The sequence below is a fragment of the Labrus bergylta genome, chromosome 24, assembly GCF_963930695.1.
Source record: "Labrus bergylta chromosome 24, fLabBer1.1, whole genome shotgun sequence".
Taxonomy (NCBI): domain Eukaryota; kingdom Metazoa; phylum Chordata; class Actinopteri; order Labriformes; family Labridae; genus Labrus; species Labrus bergylta.
Genome location: NC_089218.1, coordinates 7212498 through 7229886, shown reverse-complemented (window position 1 = coordinate 7229886; position 17389 = coordinate 7212498). Strand labels below are relative to the sequence as shown.

Genomic DNA, 17389 nt, shown 5'->3' with positions numbered 1-17389 from the left:
GTTATGAGTGACGGCGTTCTTTTCTCTTCAACAGTGACCAAAAAAAACAAGGCACAGCGAAACTCCCTTCAGCACAAATACAGAATACAGAAGTATGGATAAACGTCTTGTTTAATAAACCCTGAACTTTCATTGATCGGGTTTAGCCTGACTCACATGAGTGAAGAACAAGTCCTCTTTGACATTTCCTGAGTTCCCCTCCAGCGGCAGCGCCCGCTCGCTCGGCGTCCACGCGTCGGCAAAGTTGAGGAACTCCCACTTGTCCTTGTCGCCCTTGTCGGCATTCAGGTACTCCTTCCTGCCGTTCAGGGTTCTGCCCGTCACCGTTTCCTGAACAATATGGGACACTCAAGTTTAGGTTTTTTATTTTGCGCACTTTGTATTTCATTTGAGTTACTTAGAAAAATGTTCTGTTTTCAATGTGCTCTCCTTGTGGATTCTGGTTAAACAATAATCCCCTCCCCTGGTATCTCCACCCATAGACTCCACCTCCAGACTTTTGTGCAGGTCCACCATTTTTATTCTCACTACAGAGGAGTGATGTCTACGGGGAAAACTCAGGGGGGGGGGGGGGGTCATTACATTTAAAGAGACACACACACCAAAACGGAGCGTTCTGAGAGAGCTGGTTAAAACAGGGTCACAAACCTCCTCTGGTGCTTGATTCATGTTATATTTTGACCAAAGCACAGCACAGATGTTTCATTTAGACCACAGGGGGACTGTTTGAAAAGGTGGAGATGATATGTCCTCTTTAAAATCCACACACAAAAAAAAAAGGTTCTAACATTCATCAAGGTTTTATTACCTGGGAATGATTCGAGGAACATTCATGAGCACTCGTACACACATTTGAGTGCTGAAATGCCCGGGGGGGGGGGGGGGGGGGGGGGGGAATAATTGGTAACTGTATATTTCTCAAAGAAGCACATACATTTTTTAAACAACATTGAAATACAAGTTGCTAATTCCTGGTTGTAGACAGAAAAGAGTAAAACAAATGTTCAAGATCTTGATGGTATTTTTTAATTAATGCCTTTATTGGATTGGACAGCTGAAGAGAGACAGGAAATGTTTGGAGGAGAGAGTAGGGGGATGAAATGTAGCAAATAGGGCCAAGACCCGATCTGAACCTATGGCCGACTGTAACCTCTGTACATTGGGCGTGCTACATAACTGCTGGGCTATCTGGTGTCCCATCTTGATGGCGTCTTAATAAAGTCAAACTTCCCTCTTTTAGTCAGGGGGGGTTGGCGCAGAAATGATTCCTCCTCAGGGCATGACAGAAAACGTTTGAGAAGCACTGGATTAAACAAACATCAGGACATCGATCAGTTTGATGTCACAAGAGTAATGTGGCCTGAACCTGAAGAAATGTCCCGCTCCACCTGAATTCTCTTCACCTTGACATATTCATGTGGTGGCGACTTAAAAGTCCCAATTTATGAAAGATGGATGTTTCATTATAATTCCATGAATGTAAAGACCCTATAATAACTTTGAGCGACTGAACTTGAAGTATGACATCATACCTTCCTGTTGAGCATGGACCACATGACGGTGTCGAAGGTGCCCTTGGCGATGAGGTAGTGCACGTTGACCGAGGACGTTTGTCCGATGCGGTGGGCGCGATCTTCAGCCTGCTTAATGTGGCCCGGGTTCCAGTAGAGCTCAGCAAACACCACGTGGCTGGCAGCGGTGAGGGTCAAACCCTAAGGAGGACACACACACACGCACACACACACACACACATACATACACACACACACACACACACAGTAATACAGTTTAATGAAGCTCTTTTTAATAACAGAATATTAGCAGCTAATTGCAACACAAGAGCTTCGAGCACCCACTTTCTTTAATTGACACGAATAACATTTGTGCACATTTTCACTCACACCGACTGATCGATGTCAATGACTTCATTAAGCTTTTTTTTAAGGGATAAAAAACACTTTTATTTCCACTTTCTAAAAAACCTGAAGTATGACCGACCACAGCCTAAAATGACTATTCAGCACGTTTATTTACCGCATTACAGTTCCCCAGCATTAGTTAATTTCAGCTCTCCGATAAGTGCGTTCATGTGACTCTTTATTTTCTTTTCAAGGTCATTGGTGACTTTGTCTGAAAAGCAGAATAGTTTGAGTGATTGGAACAGTTAAAAAAAACAGCATCAGAGTGAGTTCAAGATGCTTTTGATCGAGTTCACTTAATCCCTGAATCAAAATAAAAGGATTGTGAGTGATGTGGAGTGTCTGCATTTTATGTGTGTGTGTGTGTGTGTGTGTGTGTGTGTGTGTGTGTGTGTGTGTGTGTGTGTGTGTGTGTGTGTGTGTGTGTGTGTGTGTGTGTGTGTGTACCTGACCGGCTGCCTGGATGCTGAGGACAGCCACTCGTGTCTCGGGGTCATTCTGGAATTTGTTGACCAACTGGATTCGCTCAGAGGACGGGACACTTCCGTCTATTCGGATATAACCAACCTGAAACAACACAATATTAAAACTAATTAGAGAAAAAAAATGACAGTGAATCACATGCACACACATGCACAGCTGATAGACCCCCTGCAACACGGGAATCTGAAATGTATCGAACTGTTTCTGATTCACTGATATGCAGTCAAAGTAATTTTCACTACTTAGAGAACAGAACAAATAAGTTTATTGCAGATAAAAAAAAACTCCAAAAGGTATTCTACTGTTTCTGTCTGCTCTACAAAACCTCTATTAGCACTTTGTTTTTGTTACTGACTAGCACATGAAGCTAATATTTTAATTTGATGCAAGTTTTCATGTCATTTATTTTCTTAATCATGGGACAGTTTGCGATTACAACGATCATTTTTACAGAGTCAACAAGTGTAAATAAGTCTCAGAGCTCCTCAAAGTTTCTTGTTGTAAATCCACTCTGATCCTGTATTTGATCATGCCTATAAACCCCTCTATTTCAGGCACGCTCAGAACAGGCTGTTTCTGTGTCTGTACCTTTAAATATGTAAATGAGCTGTGTCTGACCACGCCCCCTCTCTGGAAGGACTTGGGTTTCTCGCTCCATGTCCTATTGTTTACGGTGAGAAGGCAGACTCAGAGGGCAGAACAAACACCTAGCTCTGGGAGTGTCACCCACCTGGGGGAGGGGTTACTGCCCTTTGTGATGTCATGAAGGGAAAATCTCCAAACGGCCTGTTTGAGCACACAATTTCTGAAAAGTGGGGCAGGCAAAAGACAGAGAGGATGGACTTTTCTCATCATTGGGGGGTTTGTAGAAAGACTCGAGACACATATTAGTGTTAGGAAAACATGGTGAAGTGTATTTTACATAATATGTGACCTTTAAAGGCATAACATTAGCCTAATTAAGCTATTAGTCAATCCAGTCCACACAGGGCTGTGACCCTTCCCTTTAAAATTAAATATTTGGTCCAGCATTTGAGGCCAGACTAACAAAGTCCTTTGTTTTGCAAACAACCGGAGGACATAATGTAAGAGCGGCTATTTGCAAATTCCACTGAACTGACGACGGAGTTCACACAATTTGCGTGGGGGAAAGCATTGTCCGACTCTTAAAAAAAAAAAAGCTGGTGCAAGATTGTGCAGGAACATTAAAGGCAGGGAGCATTTCATTAACCTGGATTCTAACATAGGGGCTATTTCAATGACAGCACTGAATGCATGATCAGAGGAGCTGCAGTGAGGTTGAGTAGATGAAAAAGCTTCTTTGAGAGACAATGAGAGATAGTAAAAAGTGTAGTTTTATAGCAGCAAACAAATACTGGAGCAGCTGCAGGTTCATCACACCTCCACTTGTACTTGACATTCACAGAGCCGCTAATGCACTACAGCGAGCGCATTCTTTTGATCCGGCTCTATTTGGTCCTGTGGAGCTGCTCAGTGGCCGACAGTCGGAGAGTGCGAGCGTACTGTGAAGCTCCCACATGTGGATGTAACTGTGACTGAATGAATATGAAGTAGGAGCTTGCTGAGAGCGACCGCAGAGGTCTGTTTGACTTTTCAAAGTGAAGGTCAGAAAATGTGAACCAGGTTTGAAAGAAAATAAAACAACATTTGGAAATCAACCCGGTATTGTGTTAGACATTTAGTTTGAAACTTTCACAACTTTAATAAACATCTGCTTCATCTACTCAAACAGCAGGTAAGAAATGGCAAAGTGTTAACGTCATGTGATAGGACCGCCGCTACTTGTCTCTTAATCACAGCTGCCTTGCCGTTCCTTTTTTTAGCCTGATCTCTGTTAATTGGTGAGTGCGAACACACCAGAGAGTGAGCATCTCGCCAGGAACGTGTCATCACACGTCTTACCGCTGCATCCCATTCAGCCGACACCTCTGCGACCCCTGCGTCACACACAGACACACGCGCCTGAACTCTTTCACAGGTTGCCGGCGCTCAGCTCAGAGATATCGGGTTTTCTTGTGATGACGGGTGAAATATGCCTCGAGACAATTGTTGAGGAAGAAAAAGTTTACTTTGCGAGAGAGAAAAAAAAAGTAGACTTTTCTTCAAGAGGGAAAAAAAATGTACACTTATATCATGAATAGATACCTTAAGCTCTTAAACCCCTTAGTCATTTTATTTTGAAAATATACATCTCTAGATATCTTTTTTGCACCTTTAATTTTTTAAGGTAAGTGAATAAGGCAAATAATTCCTGACTTACCTCTTCTGAATAGCCCTCACAGAAGCACAAGCCCAACTTCTGGGCTCAGAACTCAGTTTTTTTTTTCGAAGCTGATTTTAGATATAACAAGAATGTGACTTATAAACACGGTGGGACTGTGGGTGAAGGAATAAAACTCAGGTTTGGGACCAATTATCCCTCCTTAGCCTGGAAGGAGGAGTGAAATATGAATACATTCGGAACCTTTTGTGCTTCCAGGTAACCATTAATGGGCAATTCAGCTCTCTGCAGCTGGAAAAAAAATGATATTCTTTGTGCTAAAATGAAACATCAAACCATATAAAAACAGTTCTCTGTCTCGTTTCAAAATGATTGATAGTGCCAGAATAAGACAATATCTGATACTTTTTAAACAGGAGATTGGGCGTTAAGGTTGTGTTTTTATAGCTCATTGGTGCTGATTTTGTCTGACTTGTAGCTGACAACAGCTCTGAAATTGTGAAATGAAATGGAAAATTAATTAATGGTTGGGCGGCATTATGATCAAGTCACACTTGTATTTTTTTCTTGGCTTATATATAAGTGGACATAACAAATCATGACATGTGCAAGTCCTTAAAGACTTCAAATTGACTGATTAATCGAAATATTAAGAAAGCTGAAGAGATAAACTGGTAGCTAGCTTTCCTGCTAGTTAGATAGCAAGACATTCTGATACATTCTGGTATATAGCTATCTAACTAGCTGGCAAGATAGGCGTGTGCTTCAGTGGGGAATATTTAGCTGATTCTAGTCATGAAGTATTTGCCCAGTCTCAAAACCCTGTGAATTCAACATGCTACAATGGCTGATGTTTACTTCCCTTTTTTTTTTTTTTATATAAACGTTTCAGAAGCTCCCGTTGCCTCGGGTTACCTTGGCCTCGATGACGGCCTCGGTGCAGGCCTGCAGCATGGTGAGGTGGTGGGCGAACACCAGGAACTTCAGCTGCTCTGCCTCCAGCATCATCTTAATGTAGTCCTTCACTGCTCCTGCCTGGCCACACACACACACACACACACACAAACAGAAATAGACACAGATGAAAGGAAGCTACTGAATCCATCACTTCACTGCTCGACCACACACAGAGGAATCGGCTAGATCAGTGAAGAAGTCAATTAATCACCGCGGCATCCTTTCTGTGTGATCGATTCTCTATTGAATGCCAGGCGTCCAGACTTTAAAGGGGAGAGCACACAGAGCGACTGGGGCACATTTGTCAGCTCGCAGATAGTGAGAGCAAATCAATAACTCACAACGAAGAGATATGATTGGTGTGTGCTGTTTGGATTTGGGTGAACAACACAATTCCGCTTTGGATCCACAAAAACAAGCAGAGAAATCCCAAATCTACTTAAAAAGAATGAAGAAGAACTGTGTTTATCAAGGGCTAAACAAGTGGATTTATTGAAGTTTAAGGGTATAAATATGAAAAATTCCAAATGGTACTTTATGTTCAACACCTAATGTGGGTACATTTTTATATTTCAGGCTTGACAATAACCCCTAAAGCAGATTTTGAGGCTGGTTACCAAGTGGCAGCTGCAGTCCAAAAGTACTGCAGGAAGTAGAAGTTCAGCTCAGCTCTTTAATTCTTGGTTTATTATTAAGTAACTGTTTTTTTTTTAGTCATTGCTGGCTTTACCTGTTAGTCTTGTTTTAATTCAAATGGTAACAATGCTTTTAAAAACATCAGCGCTTTTACTCGTTTCTCCAGGAAGAATTTTGCCCTGATTGACAGCGTGACGCTAACGATCTCGAAAAGGAAAGCAGTAAGCAGTGCGAGTGAGTTAACTGTAGCCTGCAGGTATCGCTGCTGCCCGGCGATCACACTGGTGAAGGCTGTGGCCGTTTCCCCCGCTACCTTGGTGGATGAGCTGTACACGAGCGTGTCATTTGAGAATCCGGGGCTCGGCTCCTTTCAGAGCCGCGGGGCCCGAGAAAAATAAAAAATAAAAAAGCAGCCGAGAATAGCAGCAACTAGTGAGAAATACTGAGGTTTGATTTGAGTCAAACAGAGCCCTTACTGGACACTTTTGGAGACAGGCCTTTTCCTCCGTACACCTCCTGCAACCTGACAACCTCCGCAGCCATCACACCTGCTCTGGCGGGAGAACCTCGAGCTTTGCCTCGCTGATAATTAGCCGATGCGCCTGATAATGAATCTCTCCACCAGGCCTGCCGACCCCGCTCTGATCTGGGGGGTCCTCATTACTGACGGCTCGGCTTCGTCGGCTTTCCTTCCGCTGAGTTTAATTAGTGCACACAAACTTCCTCGGCTGTCTGAAGCGGGCCCGTTAGCTCGCTTTAAAGTCCAGCATCAGAGCTGTCCTCTCTGGGTAATTGGGAGCAGATGCTTGGCGGGTAAAGCAATAAAAATACCCCAAAGGCGTTTGGCAGCGCCGTCGCCAGGCCGACTGGCAGGCAAGGCAAGGGGGCCGCCATGCTCGTCATGAGTGACATAGATGCGTGGATCTGTCACCCAATTTCCACCCCTCCCCCATGATTTAAAAAAAAACCCAGAAAGAATGTTTTTTTTTTCTTTTTTTTTTGGGTGAAGTAGAGAAAGTGTGTCTTTAAAAAAAAAAAAAACAACAGGAGAGGAAATGAGACCAGTATCAGCTTTGAGGAGGGGGGGGGGGGGCTTTGTAATGAAAGGAGGTCCAGTGTTAGGCTAAACCGAGCACAAATCCAATCACCACACAACACCAAGCGCAGAGAAGATCCAAGCTTGGAGGCAGGATGAATGAGTAGCGTGTCCATGATTGCATTGGGCGGTTATCTCCGGTCTTCGTTAACCTCGGGGGCTGCGCTCCTCATGCCTGAGGGCGTCGCACTAATTGAGAGGAATTCAGCCCCTCGAAGACAGCAGGTGATACTTTATTTGTGGAAATGTTTACTATACTGACTGCCTTCTTCCAAAGCATCAAGATTAGGAAGGCTGGTTGAAAACTTACCGTTGTAGGCCCACCACTTTTACAAATGAGGAACAGGAAGTGTGATTTTTTTTTTTTTTTTTTTTTTGTACTTCCTCTGACCTCAACCCTCTTCACACTGCATGCACCCAGCCACCTCGCCCACATTGCTTATTTCTCTCTCATTAAAAAGGAAAACGTCACTTCAAAAACCGAGAGCCCGCCGAGTCGCCATAGCAACAACATCACAGAGATGCTATTTCAGTGCGGTGTGTAACTTTGAGATAAGGTGTGTAATCATGCCGGGCTGGACGCAACTAAATAATACCTCCGCTATAACTCCCTACTTTGTCTAAGTGCTTTTCACTGGGCGACCATTAGGCTCTGTTACCATGGCGATGCTTTTCCCATGAGATCTCGCTGAGTGGTCGGCCAAGCGCTCTGAAAATGATGCTTTGCCGTCAATTCACCCTGTCCCTGAAACACCAAAAAGGATTTTTAAAAATTGCCGTCTTAGACCACATTTTTAAGCTGTTTAAACTGACAAAAAAAACAACTGTGATTTGATTTACTGTCAGCGGTTTAAATCCTTTGTAACAAATATGACATCACATGGACAATAGTTTTTAGGGCACCTTTTAATAAATACTGAAGCTAAATATATCTTTGCTGATTTTGTCTTTTACATGTGTAAGGATGTTGTTGTTGTTTTTTTTTTTTTATCTCATCCTGGTTTCTTTGAACAGTCAAAGGTATCACTCATTGAGAATATTCTTCATTGAAATTGTAAAAGTCTGTCATTACTGTTGAACTTCGAGTGTGGCTGGACGTCCATCTCTATATTTCAGCCCTGTGATTTACTGGCGACCAATCCAGGTTGTATCCCCGCCTCTCGTCCAATGACAGCTGGGATAGCCTGTCATCTTCATGTCTGCATGTTTGCATTCAAATAAATCAATAAATCCGGCTAAAGTTTGCTCTTTCATTGTCTATCTTCATCTTAGCTTCATACTTCTGGAATCTTACAAACCTACCTCAACCAGCATAAATAAATCCCCCTCACCCTCTGAACAAATGAATGTTGGGGTAGATATAACTACCCCATGTGCAGTTTCAGACCTTTGGAGGCGGCCAAAGCGCACCAAACTGATTTTAACATGTTGTTTCTTGTGGAGAGACCGGAGGCTGGAGGCACTCCCACTGACATAAACAACCCCACTTAAAAAATACCAAACTATCCCTTTAAGCTTGTGGAAGAAAACCACTTTTGAAATAAATAATAATTTAATTTAGGCAAACTGTTTAACCTCAGAGACAAGCTAGCTGCTTCCTGCTGTTTCCAGTCTATATAATAAGTTAGGCTAACCAGCTGCTAGTAGTAGCTTCCTGTTAGCGTACAAACATGAGTGGTATTTTTAAACGTAACTTAAAGGGGACATATTATGAAAAATCAATTTCTGCAGTGTTTTTGAACATTTATTTGGGTAACCTGAGAGTCTACTGACCCACAAAATGTGAAATACATCCACCCAGTCCTTTGTTTGTGTTCTGTTTAAGTTTTACAACACAGAGAGAAATGCTCCGTTTCAAATGTGCTCTCCTTGTGATGTCACAATGGGATTCTGGTGAAAAAAAACAAAAAAACATCCCCTCCCCTGGTGTCTCCACCCATGGACTCTACCGCCAGCCTCGAACAAAACTTTTACGCATGTCCGCCATTTTTATTCTCGCTACAGAGGAGTGATGTCTACAGGGAAAACTCAGGGGGGGTCATTGTATTTAAAGAGACACACACATCAAAACGGAGCGTTCTAAGAGAGCTGGTTTATACAGGGTTACAAACCTCCTCTGGTGCTTGATTCATGTTATATTTTGACCAAAGCACAGCACAGATGTTTCATTCAGACCACATGGGACTGTTTGAAAAGGTGGAGAAAGGGGATAACATGTCCTCTTTAATTCCTTGTTTAACTTCTTCACAGCCAAGCCACATCTAACCATGAAGTCTTTGCAACTGAAAGCACATGGTGGTTAAACGAAAACCAAGGCTGCTTTATTTTCTCGAAGCTGCAGAAAGTTAACATTTTTTTGCCGGTTTGATGAAAATATAAAACAGAGCGCAGTGAGAGCAGCTAATGTCTCGATGTTGACCTCAGCAAAAAGATGCTCGAGTGCATGAAGTTTATATGTTTGAGGCTGGAGGAAATAACCAACAATGTGCCCCTCGGTCTCCCTGACTCTCATCCCTAGACCTGCTGGTTCACACTCCTTCTGAAAAAGCTGTTTCCTATATATAGTCTCAATTTCAGAAATTTCAACTCCCATGTACCTTGACAGCTTGGCTATGCAATTTTTGGCAAATGTTACAACAGAAGGAAACGTGTATTTGCCAGGGACTACTTTCAGCTGCGGATAAATACACATTTGGTGTTCTAGTGCGTATTTACGGCAGCAGGAGAGTGTTTGTGGGACTGAGACAAAAGCAAACTACAGTGTGTGTGTGTTCATGCTAATGAAGGAACACGATTCTCAGTGCTACAGTGTGGCTTTTTGGATACTCTCACAAACGTGTCAGTAGGATTCAGAAAAAACTCCAGCACCAGCTGGTCTCCGCGTTACCTTGGCGATGGCGGTTTGCTTGTACATCTGTGTGACCAGGCCCATGACCTGAGTGAAGGGGTTGTCCATGGCGAGGGCTCCCGACCTCAGTCCCTTCATCAGCCTCTCCCACTCGGCGAAGCTGGCTGAGGCCTCCTGCAAAAGCAAGGAGAGCGCAAAGACAGTGAGGCTGCGTCCTTTACCTCTTTTTCTCGGCTGTTTTTTTGAGATATAAAGGGCAAAACAATTAATGGTGCTGCCGGGTGTCCTACTTTTCCCTGGAAGAGAAAGAAAGAAAAGAAAAGAGGGAGAAAGATGGAGAATTCCCAAGGAAGCCTGCCCCCCCCCCCCCTCCTCTTCCGACCGGGCTGCTGTGTTAGGTGGGTCATGAGCATCTCCCAATTATAGCCGCCTGGTGACAAGCCGGGGTCGAAGATGGAGAAGCAGCCGGGCTGGTACAATAAATCAAAAGGCAGCCTCGCATGCTCTCAAGGTGATTGGCGAGGAGTATTTAAAGGCGGGCGAGGAGAGCAGTGGGAGCGGCTGCCGGGCGAGGAGCGAGCATATGCTTCCACCTGCTCATAAAGAAGGCACGCAGGGAGGGCGCTGCATTCGGTGTCGGCATGTAGGTTAGCCCTGTTTATCATAAAACTGGACTCATATGCATGTGAGCGATTTAACAGCAGGCCTTCCTCTCCATAGATCCTACTACAAAAAAAGCAGCATTGTGCTTAATGAAACTCCCATGCTATAACCCGTGTGTACCTTACATTTTAAAACGCCGAGCACTCCTTGACTGGTGGAACATTTTCAAACTTTTTAAAGCACTTTTTTTTTTTTCTTTTTTTTTTATCACTGCAGGTTATTTTCAGCGTTTAGGTAACAACTCTCCCATCCGTCTGACTTCAGGCTGCAGCTCCACAAAATGTGTCAAAAAAAAAAAAAAAAAAAAAAAAAAAAAAAGAAATCCAACAAGGAGCGAACACTTTCTTAACACGCCGCATATCAAACGGTGCAAAACTGTGAACCATATGGCACGCTGAAGGAAGAGGTGCCCTGTGCGCGCGATGGAAGCGCACACACACACACACACACACACACACACGTGTATAATGATTTGTGAGCGAGGAGGGGGTCGAAGAGGAAGGAGGAGGAGGGGTAAAATAAAGTGAGAAATAAAGAGAAGCCTTATTAATGCAGACGCACAAACATTTTCTGCATTTCTCTTCGTTCTGGGATTGTACAATGAGAAGATTTTTTTTTTTTTGGGTGAAACATGAAAGCTTTGCACCGTTTAGCGAAATCATTTGCATTTCAGTGGATTCAGACGTCGTCAAAAAAAAGTCAAGGGCGGTTGAATGAATAAATAGTATCACATTCCAGGAGAGCTAAGCTTGTTTTTTTCTCCTTTATGTCTTCTCTCTCAGATGTTGCATAAACACTCTTTTTTGACTGTCGCTCAATGTTTATTTCTAATTAGACATTTTTACATTCCGAGCGTTTCTTTTTAATCTGCTGTGTGGAATGAAACCCCCCCCCCCCCCAAAAAAAAAAAACCCTGAGTGGCTAAACACTCCACCCTCGATGGTATTCACTAGACTAACACCGACGAAAAGGCCACGGCTGAAAACGTAAAGGGCAGGAGGGGCATAAAAAGTGTCTGGCTGTGGAAGATAAAAGCCGTCATTAGGGAGAAAATGAGATAGGAGGGATGAGGGTGAACTGGTGAGTGGTCCTGGTGCGCAGAATGAATCGCTAAAAAAACACGCTTCAAAAGATTGTTTAGAGAAAATAATGCCCGCCTCGTCTTTTATGTTTTATATTGTTCATATTTCTGAGCACAATGGCTTTCGTTTGGATGACTGGCCGCTTCACACCTCCCCTCCCCCCCCCCTTTTTTTTTAGAGCTCTTAAAACCAGTCCATTTAGCTGGGAGCTGTCTATTCTTCATAGTGGACGAACACCTGAAAAAAAACACACACACATACACACACACACACACACACACACACACACACACCTCAAATAAATAAAAGAAGAAAAAGAAAAACACTACAGCTGCTACAGCCAGCGGTGCTTTTTTTTTTTTTTGTTTTGTTTTGTTTCCTCAGAAGATAAATGACCTCGGAGCTTATTTGGCAGCATCAGAGCTGCTGTTTCAGCTGAGCTCAGATAAGAGCGCGACGCAACAAAACACGACATGAACTTCTCCCAACACTTCCACGCCCATGTACGGTGGCCTAATTGGCATCGCCATGTCGAAACACTGACCATATTTAGCCCCTAATTACAGCGTCCCTTAACATTTAGGGAGATCGGAGCAACAACAAAAAAAAAAAATCCAGCGTCATCACTTTTCCCGGCAACTTCCCTTATTGTTGTGTCACTCCTCGACGCGTAATTAGCCTTGAAGAAGCATCTGCGCTGTTGTTTCCATTCCTGCTGATATGAGAAATACAACAAAGGCTTCTTAGTGGACGCTTTAAATGTGTGGCGTTGTCGACGCTGGTTGCTCCATGTGGGAAAATAACGCCTCAAAACCTTGACACGAGTGACCTAATGCTGAGAGTAGAGCACGCTGAAACCACAACTGTAACTTTGGGGATGCTAAAAGAGATGCAGACACCTACACACAAAACATGACATTTACTCAACAAATACCCTGCTATCTTCTCTCCGAGGGTGGAGAGGGAACGCACACACACACACACACACACACACACACACACACACACACACACACACACACAAAATGAACAAGCTAAACATATTTTCATTATCTAAGTCAAGGAGCTAATGTAAGCTTGATTAGCAGGATAGCTCATTTTATAGCTAACTTTTACTCTGGCATTGTCAATTCAGCGGGTACATTTGGAAAAGAAATGTGGCTGAAATCATCAACATTTCTTATTAGTATGACACTAATGAAATATTAAGATGTTTAATCTAAGTCAGGGGTGGGCAACTGGCGGCCCCAATCAACCCTCAACGTGGCCCTTAGGTCATTTTTTTACATATGCAATAATTGGAAAACATGACAAAATCTGCCATGAAATCATGAAAACCAGAAATATGTCCATAATAATACTTGATCAGTGGTATGTGTTGAGTTAAATTTGAGACATAATTGACTGTAATCGTTTTTGTATCCTACAATTTGGCCCCCTGGCAGTGAGAATTAAATGAATGTGGCCCTTGCCAGCGCTGATTTAAGTTATGAGAGTAATGTTACATTATCGAGTTAATTAAAAGTTTGACAAGGAGTTAGTGGAGGCTCATTTGTTTGTTTTCTTACGCGTCATATAACCAAAAAATCTGTTGTTTTTTGCTTTTAATCAGCATAGCATTACACTCTGAATGTAATTTTATGATTGCATGTGAGACATTGATTGACTTAACTTGATAAGAGCTAAAAACAAAAGAAAGAATGGGCTGCATGTAGGAACTTTTTTCTCACTCTAAAACTACATTTCTCTCTCTTTTTTGTCCTGGGAGCTTTACTCGTCCAAGTATTCCAAGTTGGATTCACCAAACTCTCTAAACTGCACAAAGCTGTCTATATGCAACCATCTGTTCCGCTCTGTTTGTGGGCAAGTTTCATTCATTAAGTTACCCGAGGGGGGGGGGGGGGGAGAAGAAGAAGAACTGGACTTCACCGCAGAGTTTGAAGCGCGCTGTCAGAAGTCAGCAGACAACGGAAAACATGCTGCAGTGTCAGTAGTCGGAACAATTACAAAATATGAATTCATCAGCGAGCGATGTGTCATCGGAGCAGCACCACGCTGTCGCAGAAATTAAGAGGGGAATGCTTTGATTTGAAGTTAGCTCCTTGGGAAGATCTCTAAAAAAGTGAAGTGGTCTGTGACAGGGGGGAGACAGTAATGGGGTGAGAATAAAGAATATTATGAAGTTTATCACGCTGTCCCCAAAGGTAGCTGCTACACTGAGAGGATTTACAAAGCAACAGGATTTGATCAAAAGCTGCCATGCCTAAATATAAAGTCACAAATCTCTCAGGATTTCAGTCAGTTAACTCAAAAAGACTAATGAAAGAGATGGACTGGGAAACAAAATGCTCTGTACCCGAGCACGATTTTGAGGTACTGTAGGTGCACTTTTCCTGAGTTGTCTAATTTCTGATTGAGGCATTGGGAAAAAGTAGAGAGTAGGGATGTACTAAATGTCTTTGTGAAGACATCAGGGATTGGACGTAGAATAATATCCAGATGGTATGAAAGATTTCAAGACTCTGACTCAGTTGGTAGAGTCGATCGTCTCTCAACAGGAAGGTCGGGGGTTCGATCCCCGGATCCTGCAGCTACATGTCCGATGTGTCCTTGGGCAAGACGCTTAACCCCAAGTTTCTGCTTTGTCTGTGTCAATGAATGTGTATGAACGGGATTAGCTACTTCTGATGGTTACTTTATATAGAAACCACTGCCATCAGGGTGTGCAGAGGCGCTGCTTGTCAACAGGCAAGGGAGGCAACTGCTTGGGGCCCCAGGCCAGTAGAGGGGGGGCCCCCAACGGCTGACAAACTTTGAAACCAAAGCATTGCTTCAAATTGTGCAAATTTAGCAACGACAGGGGGGGAGTGCTGTCAGATGCCTTGCAAAGCGTCACAGCACGATTCCTGTAAAAAAAACAAAATTTGTCAATGAAGGAAAATGAAGAGGAGTTATCCATCTGGGGAAAAAGAAAGAGGGAAATTCATTGCAAGGGGCCCAATCGCCCGAGGGTGTGAATGTGTAGGCGTGACATGCGGTGTAAATAGTGCTTTGAGTCGTCAGAAGACTAGGAAAGTGCTACACAAGCTCAAGTCCATTTAAAAAAATAACCGGGAAAGAGAAACAGGAATGGTTATATCTGAAGATGAATGGGGAAATATTAAAAAATGTAGTGAAATGAGAATTGATAAATGCACTTATTGTTTTGAATCTTGGATTATGCATGACCTCCGAATCCACAGACTTGGATGAATAGTTATATATTATTTTTAAATGACTATTTCCTTCATTTTTCTCTGCAGAAATGGGACAATTCCCATCTGCCAATCAGCACAGAGAGTCGTCAAAATGTAACGGCTGTGCGCACTGTGACATTACACTGGTTCCTTTTACTACATTGGGAGAAAGATGTTTTTCCAGGTTTATTTTGGGGATTTTTATGCCTTTTATTTTTAGAGACAGGACAGTGGATAGAGTTGGAAAATCAGGGTGAGAGAGAGAGAGTTGGGAATGACATGTGGGAAAGGAGCCACAGGCCGGATTGGAATCCAGTAGACCACTTCAGATATAGATCTGTTAGGACTATGTTAAGGGTCATCAATCCTCACAGTAAACAGAGGCGAAATATCAAATGGTGAAGAGGAGGAGATGGTTGATTTCTCATTTTTTCACTCCCTGTGAGGTGAAATATCTTCTTATCTGGAGACAGCAGAAATGTAATTTGACTTAACAGCATGCATTTGTTGGATCTCCATTAATCCAGATGGGACACTTGACTGAATATTTAGACTTTAATGCGTTTTGGATTGTGCTGCACGATCACTGAGCGTCGAGCAACAGATGCTGTCATTTTTTAGGAACTACTTCAATCATTTCACAAGTTCTACTGGAAAATATCTGCAAGTTCCTGCATCAGAAAAGAAAAGTGAAGAATTCCTGCTTGGTTGTAGACTGAATATTTTCAGGTGTTTTGCAATGTGTTAGACAAAAGCATTTTAAGGACATCACCTTGGGCATTTGGAAAGTGACTAAATAAAGGCCTGTGTCCACAGAAGTGCTAACGACCTCCGTTTCAGAGTGCTTCTCAGCAGCCCTCATAGTTGCTAGGTTACGAAGATTAACTTCTGCTTCCCTTGGTAATGGGTGTGCTTTAATAGCTCTGTGTGCTTAATATTTGCTTTAATTCAAGGAAATATCACCAAGAGAACACGTGAACGACGTAGAGGAGTCGCATCCTTGTGTGCTCGGGGCGCTGAAAATGCTGCCTGTATTGGTCCTAAAGGGCTGTAGTCCTGATGTAAATCCAAACATGTACCTTTGCGGCCTCCTTCGGCAGGTCAAAGGGGATACGCTGGCGGATTTTGGGCGGCAGCTGAGTCAGCACCTCGGCCTTGAGGCGCCGGATCATGATCCCGCTCAGCCGCTGGTGCAGCTCCTTCAGGTTGGACGCTCCGCGACAGTCCCACTGCCGTCGAGACCCAAAGTACCTGTGAGAGAGAGAGAGAGAGAGAGAGAGAGAGAGAGAGAGAGAGAGAGAGAGAGAGAGAGAGGGAACGAGAGCTCAAGCTTGATGCATTTTTATACACATTTCTAGAAAAGGAAAAAAAAAACGTATTTACAGCAGAACCCTGAAGGAATAGTTAAACACATTTAAACATCCTCTCCTGGGAGCTGCCCGGCACTACAACATCCCTCCATCGTGCACCGCTGAGCAGCTCTGCTGGAGCAGCCGGGGGACTTTTTTGCTTTAGGGCAATTTGCAGAGCAGGAAACTATTTTGTCTAATGGCCACAGCAGCAGCAGCTTTATCCCAAAAAACTTGCAGGCAACTTTTCACAATTCATCAGCCAAGTGGATTTTTAGAATAGAACTGGCCCTCCGCACAAAAGGCTGGTTATCTGCCATATTGGAAGTGGAAGTGTGGACAAACTTAATAAGCCGCTGCCAAAAACTTCGCTGTTTCACACTTCAGGATTTAAACTTGTTGTTGCCGAAGGAGGAAAAACTGGTTCAGCCAGAGGCTGTCGATTCAGGGAAAAACGTCCCTTATATTAAGAGAACATGACAACGCCTCGTGTCCCTCAGAGTGTGTGATCTTTTTGTCTAAATGTGGCTATGTGTGTGTGGCATTCCCCAGCCGCAGTAGAAGTGCTATTATACAAAGTGTTATCAGTAATGGCGCCGGGCCCATCACCGAGCGAGCGAGAGCGAGCGAGCTGCTGACTTGTGATGGACGTCCAAAACAATGCATTTGATGTGTTTGTTCACACATGTAACTGATCGTCACTCGCTCCTGGCGGCCGCTTGGCATTTAACGCTTGGCTTCCGTTGGTGCTCTGGCTCTGACAACAAAACTCAACCCGAGAATCACCGCCGCTCCAGACTCAGGTGCGAGCCACACATGTTCCAGGAGACAAAGAAGTTCACAGAAAATGCGAAGCGGGAGCGATTTAAAAGTCTGCT

The 17389-nt window shown here is 43.5% G+C and overlaps 1 protein-coding gene across 4 annotated transcripts in view; it reads right to left on the bottom strand.

The window, feature by feature from the left end:
• The window catches only part of zranb3 (zinc finger, RAN-binding domain containing 3), an 87298-nt gene that overhangs the window by 50369 nt on the left and 19540 nt on the right, over positions 1-17389 (bottom strand). For all 4 annotated transcript variants that reach the window (XM_065951982.1, XM_020656964.3, XM_065951983.1 and 1 more), the window contains 6 exons: positions 16242-16413; positions 10221-10355; positions 5560-5679; positions 2367-2486; positions 1533-1712; positions 157-330 (listed from right to left, as the gene is read on the bottom strand). In XM_065951982.1, the coding sequence (XP_065808054.1) occupies positions 157-330; positions 1533-1712; positions 2367-2486; positions 5560-5679; positions 10221-10355; positions 16242-16413 (901 nt within the window). The remainder of the gene's footprint in view (positions 1-156; positions 331-1532; positions 1713-2366; positions 2487-5559; positions 5680-10220; positions 10356-16241; positions 16414-17389) is intronic.